Source organism: Drosophila pseudoobscura, chromosome 4 (genome assembly GCF_009870125.1).
Source record: "Drosophila pseudoobscura strain MV-25-SWS-2005 chromosome 4, UCI_Dpse_MV25, whole genome shotgun sequence".
NCBI lineage: Eukaryota > Metazoa > Arthropoda > Insecta > Diptera > Drosophilidae > Drosophila > Drosophila pseudoobscura.
Genome location: NC_046681.1, coordinates 14,579,610 through 14,591,742, shown reverse-complemented (window position 1 = coordinate 14,591,742; position 12,133 = coordinate 14,579,610). Strand labels below are relative to the sequence as shown.

Sequence of the window (12,133 nt, the reverse complement as noted above, 5' to 3'; positions counted from 1 at the left end):
AGTTAAGACTCGTTAGTGATGGAATACAGTTAATTGAAATCGATTCTGCGATAGTTTGGAATCAAAATGATCCATGATGGAACACCAGGGCTACCAAAAAACGAATGGGAAATTACCGTCTTGATCTTTATATGCTACCTAGAAATATGTATCTGAATCTACTTCCCATTATTACACAAAGAACTGTAAGTCTCCCGCTGAAGTAATACTGATTATTTTCCCATCTAATGAAGCTAATTATAAAGATCTCACCACACTCTCTGTCTATGGCATATTCTCTAAGACAAAACAAAGAGGCAAAAAGTCTAGAGTCTCAAAACCCATGACATGACTCAACCCCACAACAAAATGCATAGAATATGAATATTTCATTGTTTCTACCGCCCTCCGGAACAACAGAACATTCAAATTTTTTTATATTCTATAAAGACAATGCTGCACTTTGACTCTGAATCAGCCGTATATTGTGCTGCAGCATTTCCATTTGGTCATTGACACGAATGGGCCACAAAAACTGGACATGGACATGGACACGAGGACAAGCTGGGCGGAGCGTTGCAGAGCGGACAGGCCAACAGCGAGTTCAAGTTTTTATTTGGGGCATATTATACATTTTTAGCACTATAAATCATCAAAGCAATCGATTGCCACAATCGATCTTTGGCCATTTCAAATGTGTTTTCCGCTTTTGTAGTGTTTTTTTTTTACATAGATACCCTTTGCAGAAGGAGAAACATTATTTTGGGCAGAGTTTTGAAAGAAAACAAATTCGGTCTGATTTTGTGAGGTAAAATTGATCAATATTGGATGACAATATCATGCAACGAATGGTCGAAACGTTAGTCTCTGTTAGAAACATACTCAATCTGCAAAAGCGTATGACAGACTTCGGCTTCCACAGCTGTCCTTTCTCTCCTCTGTTTTTTATTTCTTCTGTGGTGTGTCATGGCACGACCCAATGCACGGATCTGCTAATTGTTGGAGTCTATGGGTGCAAAAGGGTGCAGTTTGCAGTTGCAGTCGGAGTGAGCTCTCGAGAGTCTCTCGTTTGATTTGTGGCTAACGTTGGGTCACGTGTGCCGTAGCGAGCGGGCCCAGCTGTCCAGATAAGAGACGCACGGCATGGCACGAAGCACGGAGAAGTGATCAAGCGGCTAGCGCGACGCTTGACGGTCAAGTGTTTCGTCTGGCAACTTTCATACGCCCCGTTGCCGAATGCCGAATGCCATACGACAATCCAAACACTTTAACGCCCCACACCGGGACACACCCACAAAAAAAGCCCATACATAGATATATACATACAAATACTACATTTAGATATACCGACAATCGCCATCGGATTGCTTGCTTAATGTTTTATTTATATCATTTGTAAGAGATTTGAATGTTTGTTTTGGCAGGGAATGGCCAAAACGTAGCCGTTTATCGGCCGTAATTGAGATATTAATTAGATCAAGCGGAATCGGGTGCTTTTCGAGTGTTCGGATCGCTACAAAGGAATGAAAATGTAATGAAAAATAATAAATGAATTTACAAAAATTGTGGAAGCACTTAAATAAATCGTCAACATAAGGAACTCTTAAGAACTCTTGAACTCCTATGGAATGCAATTTCGATCATAAGGAAACCACTGACCATTCACTAGGGATCTACACTTCCAACAATCCAACCAATCGTCCAACTAAATTTACAAAAAAATCTTACTAAAATACTAAAATGCCAGCACAAGAAACCAAAAACCAAAATTAATTTTAATACAACTCCTTTGATCCACTCATTATCCTGCCATCACTGAATCCCGCAACTCTCTTTCTCTCTCCCATCTCTCTCTCTCTCCGCCAGATATCCGATTCCCAAAACATCTCACAGCCAAACGGCACACAGCACACACAACGCAAGCAGTTGGAGGTGCTGAAGGCACGCACCGCCAACGGCGCCATGCAGGTGATACGCACCCAGACAGTACAAAAGACCTCATCCACCAGCACATCGCGAGGTTGGGCCACATCCTCCACATCCACCACGACCCGCACCAGCAACGGCCACCTCGGCAGCAGCACTGATCCTTCTCCGCCATCCCATATGCCGTCCATCTGGGCCCCGCCATCCATTTCGAGGCCTTCCTCTCAGAGTGTTGACATCTGTGAGCTTAGCGATGATAATAGCAGTCTCAGTGGCAGTCTCAGCAGCGATGTTGGCATCGTATCCCCATCCGCGTCTGCATCCGCGGCCATGTCCACGCTGAGCAAGCGCAATGGCCAGGAGCTCATCGACGATCATGTTGATTTTGTTGTGATTAATGGTGAAGCCAGCGATCAAGACGCTGACGACGTCGTCGTCGCTCATTTGCACAAACTCGGCCACAATTTGTTACCCGATACAGCTCCAAGTCTGAAATTGAGCAATCTAATGGTAAGTCCGAAGCCCAGTGCCCATATGCCCATTGGCGGCCATTGGCTATTGGCCAGAGACTCGACTCAACTCGACTCGAATATGCGGTAGTCCAAGCTTTTGTGCCTCTACAATTTTTCACTCGCTCGCTTCTTGTGGCATTTCTTTTGGTTTTTGTTATTTTGGCTCATTAGCATGCGCCGATGTTTGCTTGTGTTTTTCTGCTTTTGCCTTTGCTTTTGCTTTTGCAGTCATTTTTCTTCCGAGTCTGCTGGAGGAGTACGGGTAATCTCCTGCCACGGCCACGGCAATGACCGAAAATGGCCAGTTGTTAACGGTCTCGTCTCTGATTATTGTTGTTGTTATGGGGAAAATGCTTATACTCGGAGTACACTGAGAGCTGCGGGAAAACAAATCATGAAAACTTGTAATGATCCATGGTGGGGGTAGGTGGGAAAATGTTGATGGCAGGGACAGCAGTTGTCGAACAGATTGATGTGAATTGCGGAACCAAATGATAATGGGGTATAGAAACCAAGAAGGCAGACTAAGATATTATACGCCTTCAACGGCAGAAACTTGATTTGCAGTTTTCTCTTTTATTATATTCTAGAGTACTATATTTTCCTGGTTTCCCCAAAAGACTCCCAAAACCTTGATTGAGCTATCGATATATATTCATTATATCAATGGCTAGCACGATATTTAATACATAGGTATATCATCGAAAGATTCTAAATACATATTGGTAATCCAAAATTACGTTTTCCGATACCACGATCATCATTTTCTTCTCACTTCCCATCTGTAGATCCGACACACCCCCTACCTTTGGGGATTTCCTTTCAAAAGATGAGGTCACCTGTCACAGCCATTAAGGGAGTATCCGTAGATTAATAGACACAATCATCAGACAGGCTACCAAAGAAAATTAACAAAAGTCACTGCTCGTCTCCACTTGGCAAAATGCCATATATCACTCCAGAAAAAACACTAGACTAGACGACACCACACCCCCGCGTTTCGTCTGACTGTCTGTCTGTCTGGTTCTAATGAAAGGTTGAGTCAACCATCGCATCGAAATGGAATGGAATGAAAATCAATAATAATTGCCCAGGCCCAATTAGGCGATGCTTAGCACTTCTATCGGTCGGGACGGGACATTTGGGTCATGACCACAATGGAAATTTCTTTGGCAACTCTCGCTCATTAGACAGCAAACAGTAAAAACTGTCTAATTATTGGGCATCTGCGAAAGTGTCTTGCCTCAAGACCTCAACGCCCACAATCAGCAGTTGGTTCTGGTCCATAAATCTTGACACGAAAAATTTCTTTGGCAACTTATGCTCGTTCGTAAAAGTAAAAGATAGAAATGTAGTAACAAATAGACAAGTAGGAAGAGATATTCAATAAGGAAAGATATACATTTTCGAGAGGGTTTCACCACAATGGTTTTAAAAAAGATGGTAAAATTAAGGAACATATAAAAAAAGTTATTGGTGAAAACTTGATTAGTTTTCGTTGGTAGGAGAAGTATTTGAAGGAGATGCCGGGATCTTACTTTACAGCCATCAATGAATACAGGAATGTAGGAGAGATAGATGTTAGATTCATATTCGAAAAAAATTGAAACTAAACCGAGCCAAAAGAGCTAATCATGCATTAAAAATAAAAAATCAGTTACTGAGTCCGTGCTTGAGACCATCTGCGGTTCATCCAAAGATCTTCTAGCGGATCTAATATGAATCGTGCATGCGGCTCAACAATTCAGGGCTATCAGGATCAGCTTTTCGGGATTTCTAAACACTCATTGCAACTTTTGGACATTGTATATTATTGAATGCTATGACATGCATTCCATAACAATCATCGTTAATTTTTATAACAAAATATCATATTCTTTCAATGCGGAAACTCATTTTGCCATGGCTTAAATTACAGACCGATTGCGAGTTAACTGCTAAGCACTTCCTTAAGCAGTTCCTGCCAAACAATGCACCCACTCTCACTCCCAGTCCCAGTCCCAATCTCGCTCCACTCCTCCGAGAGTATACCCGTAACAATTACAGCAACAGCAATAATAAATATGTATAACCAGAACAAGAGACACCCGCACTCGAGCAAGCGCTATAATGCGCTCAGCTCTTCTTTGTGATGTGATTTTATATTATTTTATTTTTATATTTTTACTTTTTTAACCTGTGTTTTTTTGTTGTTGTTGTTTCTGTCCATTTACAGAAAAGCAGTTCGAGTATTTCCAGCCAAAGCAGCAACAATTCAAATTTAACAACTGCAACAGCCACAGCGGGCAACACCCACAGAAGTGCGGGCAAAATAAGCCTACATGCAATTGTTGGACCAGAATCATCATCATCCACCACATCCACATCCACACCGTCGTTGTCGTTGTCGTCCGCATGGGCCAAGCAGCAGCAGCAGCAGGCCGACTTATATGGCCAGCCACCAGCCAGCAGCAGCAGCAGTCGCGTGGGTGTATCCCAAGCTCAGCCGCAGCCTGGTACTGGAGCTGGAGCTGGATCTGATGCTGACGTAGCTGTTGTTGTTGGTAGTACGCCAACGCGACTTCGTCGTGATTTGGAAAGTTTCCGGCATTATAACGATGACGCTGCCAACGACGATGATTTGCGGTGAGTGAGTGAGCAGCAGCAGCAGAATTGAATCTTTCGAAAACTCAAATTTCATGGCATTATCTGAATGGCTCTCCGATCCCAAGCACACACATTACTCGTACCTTTTATTTTTTCGGCAGGCTCAGTGCACGGCATCAGCGTCGCCAGCAGGTGTCCCAGTCGGTCTACGCACCACCCTTGGCATCCATCGGCACAGGACTGGGACTCCAGCGATCACGCTCCATATCCACGGATGATCTCAGCAACGATTGGGAGCGGAACGAGGAGCAGGAACAGGAGCCAGGCGAGTGGCGACGCGTTAGCAAGCTGCGTCGCTCCTTTCAGTCGCAGGATCATTACAAGACAGCCACGAAGACGTCCACCATCACACGGCCCCGTCCCCTTGACTTGCCCAGCAATTCTGTGAGTGTGGCCCGCATGCGAGCGGAGCTGGAGAACGGTCGCCGCCTGAACACGGCCATGCGGAACAATCACGTGGATCTGGCCGCCCTCGACACCATTTTGAACAACCCACAACAAACGACCAAGCCGACGGTGGCCAAGAGGAACACTTTCCTCACGGCCGAATCCCTGCAGGAAATACGCGGCAAGCTGAAGAAACTCTCCGACGAGAGCTTGTACAAGGAAGACTTCCTCGCATATCACCAGGCCAGACCCAAGCTCAGGGAACAATCCGAGGAGTTGCACGTTCCCGTGCAAGTGGCTGCCCCACTTCCTGCACCCTCCGCCTTCCGACCCGTCCACAACACCCACAGTCTGGAGTCGCGCCAACGTCAGAAGGACACCAGCTCCAGTGAATGGCATTTGCGTCGAAAGTCCTACGGCTTTGAGAAGATGTCGCCACCGGAGGATAAGAGTATCTTTCGGGTGGATGCCTCCACGGACAGTGGACTGGGACGCTCGGGCGAGCAGCTGGGCAATTGGTCGCCCACGGAGAGGGAACGAGAGCGCACCGCAGCCGCGGCAGCAGCAACAGCTCATCTGAACAATGGTGGAGGCACTATTATACACTTTGGACGCCTGCCCAAGCCCCCTGCCAGTCCTGCCAACGAGGGGGAGCTGAGCAAACGGCACTCCATCGCCGTGGAAGAGACCTGGCGCGACATTCGCAAGACATCGCAGGTGCATGTGAATGGCGGGACTGTAGCTACCACCAGCACCAGCACCACTAATAGCAGCAGTCACCTTCAGCGGAGTAGTGCCCAGAAGCGAGTGGAATTCTGCAAGACAGAGGTACACTTTGCCGCCGAATCGGGCCGGGTGAACATTGTCGAGACAGATGGCAAGCCGCCGCCCACGAATAACTTTCGCCGACGACGACGCACCACCGCCAGCGGACCGCTTCAGAGTCTCGTGAAATCAGCCAGTGCCGGGACCAACAGCAGCAGTAGCAGCAGCACCTCGAGCAGCACAAGCCACGACAATGTGACCCACTTTGGGGATGATCCACAGCGACGTAAGACGATAGCCACCAGCACAGTGGCATACAGAGCCACTCTGATGGATCCCCCGGAGGTGGTTAGCCAGCCCACATCGACATCGACAGCAACATCATCCCAGGTGACAGTCACGACATTGGCCAAACCAGTTCTAGAGCCACGCTTCAGTCTGACGGAGTCGACGTCGCGGAACAGCTACACCTCGACCAGTGGCGTGGATACGACAGACAATGAAACGGATGAGCTGTCCAACATTCGGGGGATACTCAAGAACAAGCCGGTGAAGCCGAAACCCTATCATCTGGGGGAGAATATCGAGAGTGCCGATGTCCTGTGGAGTGTCCCGGCAATGAAGGGGGAACGGGAGAGTCCCTCAGGCAGGGATAGTGGTAAGAGTCTTTCAAAAATTGAAATGTATGTATAATTGATTTCTTTTATGTATATTTGTACCCCCAGGAATCACTAGTGACTCTCCTATATCAGTTAAATCGGTGGCCGAACGCATACGGATTGTGGAACAGCGACAACAAAACCAGAAGCAACCCTCGCCCGCAGGCAATGGATACTCGACGAAGATCAATGTGAGCCTGGGCACGGATGAGTGGCCAGAATCAGGTTGGTATTTGAAATACTCATAGTCGGGTAGTTCTTTATCTAGTTGGTTTGCCTGTAGATTGTGTTGTAGATTTGTCTAGCAAATATTTTGTTGGTTAGTTTATTTCTGGGATTTAGCAATGGACTCCACTCCACTCCTCTCCTCGAACTCTCTGCTCTCTGCTCTCTCTTTGAATTGAACTCGTAATCGCTCTCGTAATGCATGTGTGTCCTCCACTCTCGTAATGCTGCTTCTCTACTCCTCCATCTAATGCTACACTTAATCTCAATTTCTAACCCAAAATAAAAAACTGAATAACCAATCTAGTCGCGGAGCAACCGTTTCTCTCGATCTTCATTCAATAATAAAACACCAACCAAATACCAACCACACCAACAAAACACTTTCCGCACATTTCCCATACAGGCACACACCATTATTCTCCACTCCATCGTCGTCCCAGTGCCCAGGAGTTATTGCTGGAGGACCTGCGCCATCATCAGCGCATCCTGGATGAGGGCCTTAAGTCCACGTCGCTCATCATGAAGACCATGCGATCGGCCAGCGAGTTCGATGAGGCAATGCGACGCCTGAGCATTGCCTCGATCGAGTCCGCCCTGATCCAGCCCTCCATTGTAGTACCCACGCCGATGCTGCGCTCCCACAGCTACCAGGAGGAGACGTCATCCTCGCGCCGCACTTCGACCACCTCCATAACGAGCAGCGATCTCTTTGGCAGTGCACTGTACGATTCGTTGCCTCGCACACCGTTGGCGCCGCCGCGTCTCAAGCTGCTAGGCAATACTCAGATACCCGTGAGCCAGCAGTTGACCCAGCTCCGGCGGCTGTACGATGCCGCCGAGCAGGACGAGGACAGTGCCGATGAGGAAGTGAAGCGATACTTTCGCGACAACAACAACAGCGACAGCGGCGGCGGCACCCAGGCCAGCTCCTCCCCGGAGCCATCAGCAATGCATCATCATCAGCAGGCGGATGTGTTCAAGGGAAGCGAGTACTCGAGCAGCTGGAGCCGCTTGAAGGCGAAGCGCACCATCTGGAAGATTGAGGCACAAGATCAGATGCTGCAGCGAGCAGGTAACATCAGGTTGATCCATTCCAGAGGGGGAGGGGGGTAGATGGTTAGAGGAGTTCATTTTAGGGATCAGGCACCATGGGATCTGCAGGGAGAGCAGTCGGCCATCGTCTCATCACCATTTCTCACTCTCTTCGTTCCAGATCTACCCAAATCGAATGTTATGAACATAGCCCTCCATTCGCCGCGTGTGGAGAAGCCCAAGGCCACGCCTCCCACTCTGCGCATTGGCCAGTTCATTCCAGTGGCCAAGCCGCGTACCCTCTTCATTCAGCCGCAGCCAACGTCTGTGGAGACACCTGGAGACGAGTCCGGTAGCGAGTCCCTAAAGATTGTCAAGGAGGCGCGGGGTGCACGCAAACTCCGCGAACATGAACTCTCCTACTTTGGAGTCCAGCAACAGCAGCAGCAGAAGCAGCAGCAAACGAAACTTGCCTCGCCCTGTACGAATCCCAGAAGAACGCTGCCTTCGCGCAGCAAATTGAGCCACTCGGATGAGGTGGCACCCACAACGACGACCACCAAGTGGCAGTTGCTCAACGATCGACCAGACCTGCTAAGGCACAGTCCACAGGACAACGACTACGAAGACGACGACGATGATGATGATGATGAGCACTGTTATGAGAACATTGCCAACGAGTTGACCACAACATTCCGGGTGAAGTCGCCCTCGCCTTCGCCTTCGCGATCCCGATCCCCCGGCAGCTACGAGCGGAAGACAGACCTGCAAAGGGATGCACAGATCCTGAGCGAAATGACCCGTAACGCTGATCAAACTTTGAAGGTATGTTCGGATGATTTCAAAAATGAAACAAACTTCTAATTTATCCATAATTCTTCAGGCTCTATCTGATGAAGCGGCCATCAAGGATCAGCGACGACGATCGTGCTCACTGCAGCGTCGCAGTGGAAAACCCCTGGAAACCATCGACGAGAAGGTCAACAAGGTCCACAATGGGGACCGCCAATCGCTGAGTGTGGCTCGTGGCACCTTCGCCTCGGAAGCGCGTCGCAATTCACGACAGTCCACGCCCTCGCCCACGCCCACACGGGCACGCAGCTCCTCCCAATCGTCCATCGAGTGCTGTCCCCGTGACCGTTCCCGATCCAGCTCCCGTGAGTCGAACACGCAAGGCGCCGGCTCCTCGGACGACCAGGCCTCCAAGCACCGGGCCGAGCGTCTGCGCATGCGCACCCCAAAACGCGAGAAGTCGCGTCACGAGCATCTCGAGCATCGATCCAGCCGGCACACTCACGCCAGCAAGCCCAGATCGAGCTCAAGCGCCACAGCCCATGCTGCGGTTGCCACTTCCTCGTTGGAGCCGAAGCGTAGCTCCCATCACAGCTCTCACCGTCATCGAGAGGTGGAACACTCCAGCGAGAGCAAGCACAGCTCGGGAAGTCGTCTGCTACGATCCTCACGTGTCAGCGATGAGAGTCGATCGCGTCAGAGTGCCCTACGCGAACGGGAACGAGAACGGGATAGAGAACGCTCCCGGGGCAGCGAGAAGCATCGCGAAGAGCTGACACGTTCTCGGGGTAAGTGATCTCAGGGACTAGAAAGGACTATTCCACAGAGAATCGACTCGAAAGAAAAAAGATGAATTGCTTATCTCTTGCAGAATTACTCGTTTTGGGCTTGCTTATTATGGGTGCCACACAGCCCCAGAGGATGAGCAAACGTTATAGGTTCGATAGATGAGTTATAGATCGGATCAGATCAGATTAGTTAAACCAAACTAAACAGCGCACACATGTACACAAATAACAGACCCAAGAAAAAATATCTAATACCACAGTTCCATTAGCAGCACATTGGCGAATGATATTCGTTCGATTATAACCGATAATTATCGCTCGGTGAATGCCCCAGTGGATTAGGGGTTTAGCAATTTAAATTGTTCAGATCTGCCTAGGCACAAGTTATATACAAAATATCAGGGAATGAAATTGATAATTGAGCTATGAAAAATATCCAAAAACTATTAATTTTGATTCCCTTTACACAGCACAAGTATTCACACACCACACTCACAGTTAGGCTAAAACAGTTAACAGTCTTGCTAAGTTTAGTTAGTTTAGTTAGTTATTAAATGGATTTCTCTATCCAGCTTATTTCAATTGTCACAGCAGGCACCATAGATTGTTAAATTTAATGAAAATTCAATTCCAATTTTCTTTGAGAGATCTAATAAGGCAATCCAATAACAGTTTCACTATCTGAAAGATGTACACAATCTCCCCCATCACCGTTTTACACCTGTACTTGAATCTAAACCAGTTAACGGTCTTGTTACTGCCAGTATATTCATCCAACAAAGGCTAATATATTTCTTACTCCTTCTGCAGGTCACTCCAGTCGCTCTAGGCCCAGTAGCGAGCAAGCGGCTCAGGCAGCCGGGACGCGGGAGAGTAGCAGACCAAGTAAGACGAGATCAAGTCGCAGCAGTCATGAAACAACGATCGCACACAAAAAGTCCACTTCAGCAGCAGCAAAATCATCAAAATCTACAACGCATAAGCCATCAGCCATCACCACAACTACAACTACAACCACCAGCACGAGCACCAACAACACCACAGCTACAACACCATCCACGCACAACGAACTGACGTACGTATACGTAACGAATTTAGCCCATACAAAATCCGGGGAGGAATCGGAAGCTGAGGCCAACGAAATCAATGCAGATACAGATGCAGATGCAAATGGAGATTATGCCAGCATTGAGGAGATATCGAATGCGAGTCCGATGGTACCACTGCCACCGCCGCGTCGCAAGCGTAAAAGATCTTTGATACCAGTGCCCGTACAGCCCACCGCCTCCTATGAGTACCGCACCAAGCTGGAGATGATTCCGCCCAGCTACTCCAATCAGTCGACGCTCAGGTGTCGCAGCATAGCGCGGCATGGCATGAAGAAGCCATCGCTGAAGGCCACCCAGTCGACCAGCTCAAGTTTCGCCTTTCTGCCGTATCTGCCGGCCAAGCGGAACTCTAGTGTTAGCCACGTCTATGACAACTATTTGCTGTACACGGCAGCCGGCGGTGCCAGTGCCAGTGCTAGTCAAAAGCTGCCAAAACTCCGTCCGTATCAGAACAATCTCAGCAATGACCATGCCCAACTCTTTGGCGGTACGGCCGGTACTGGTGCGGGTGCGGCTACTCGGGGTCCGGGTCGGCTGGGCGGCTGGCCAAAGCGTCTGAGAATGCGGCAGGTGCGCAGCAGTGTCTCCACCCACCAGCCCTTCGGCATCTGCACATGTTCATAGTCAGTGCTGGAGGCACACGCTCCATAGACACACAGTACAGCACAGCACACACTCGTAGAGAAATGAAACCAAATATACATAAGAAAATATTGTATCGGATGCAAGGATCTCGATCTCGTCACACAAGTCACATTTAAATAATCCCAATGCACGAAAATGTTTGATAAATGTCTGAATATCCCACACTTCCTTCCCACCCACAATGATAAACATGATCCTAATCCCAGCCCCTCCACTGTGTTCCCTTACTAATACTAAAAACAAAACGAAAACCAAGCAAAACTACTGATCTGATCTGTGAGAGATTTTCGTTGCTAATTTTTTGAATATTGATTTTTTGGAGCGCACACAAATCAAACAAAATCAAAACAAAACAAATGAAATCCAAAAACCCAACCCGGCCAAAGCACACACGCACAAAAAGGGCAGGGCCAATGAATCCATTTGTTGGATTCGTTGTTCCATCTGGTTCTGTTTTTACTTTTCACAGCGTAAGCGTTTATTTTTCAAAATTTTGTTCTCTTTTTTAACCCCCAAGTATGGCATGTTGGGTTGAACCTATGGAGAATGTATTGGTGTTATAGTAGTAGGAACTAAAGTATTGCATGGAATGTTTGGAATTAGTATTAACTTCCCTCTAAAATATCCTACTCTCTGTGATATATTTAGTTTTTGTCTCCCCAGTA

General features: G+C 48.1%; 1 protein-coding gene across 10 annotated transcripts in view; it reads left to right on the top strand.

The window, feature by feature from the left end:
- The window catches only part of LOC4816227 (serine-rich adhesin for platelets), a 40,609-nt gene that overhangs the window by 27,227 nt on the left and 1,249 nt on the right, over window positions 1-12,133 (top strand). For 2 of the 10 annotated variants that reach the window (XM_033380793.1, XM_033380794.1), the window contains exons 3-10: window positions 1,846-2,415; window positions 4,633-5,042; window positions 5,165-6,873; window positions 6,941-7,099; window positions 7,506-8,174; window positions 8,316-8,959; window positions 9,018-9,714; window positions 10,525-11,938. In XM_033380793.1, coding sequence (XP_033236684.1) covers window positions 1,846-2,415; window positions 4,633-5,042; window positions 5,165-6,873; window positions 6,941-7,099; window positions 7,506-8,174; window positions 8,316-8,959; window positions 9,018-9,714; window positions 10,525-11,447 — 5,781 coding nt within the window. In that variant the 3' untranslated portion in view covers window positions 11,448-11,938. Of the gene's footprint in view, window positions 1-1,845; window positions 2,416-4,632; window positions 5,043-5,164; window positions 6,874-6,940; window positions 7,100-7,505; window positions 8,175-8,315; window positions 8,960-9,017; window positions 9,715-9,797; window positions 9,865-10,524; window positions 11,939-12,133 lie in introns of those variants that run through there. The other 8 variants (XM_033380800.1, XM_033380799.1, XM_001355767.4 and 5 more) reach the window with 8 other exon arrangements.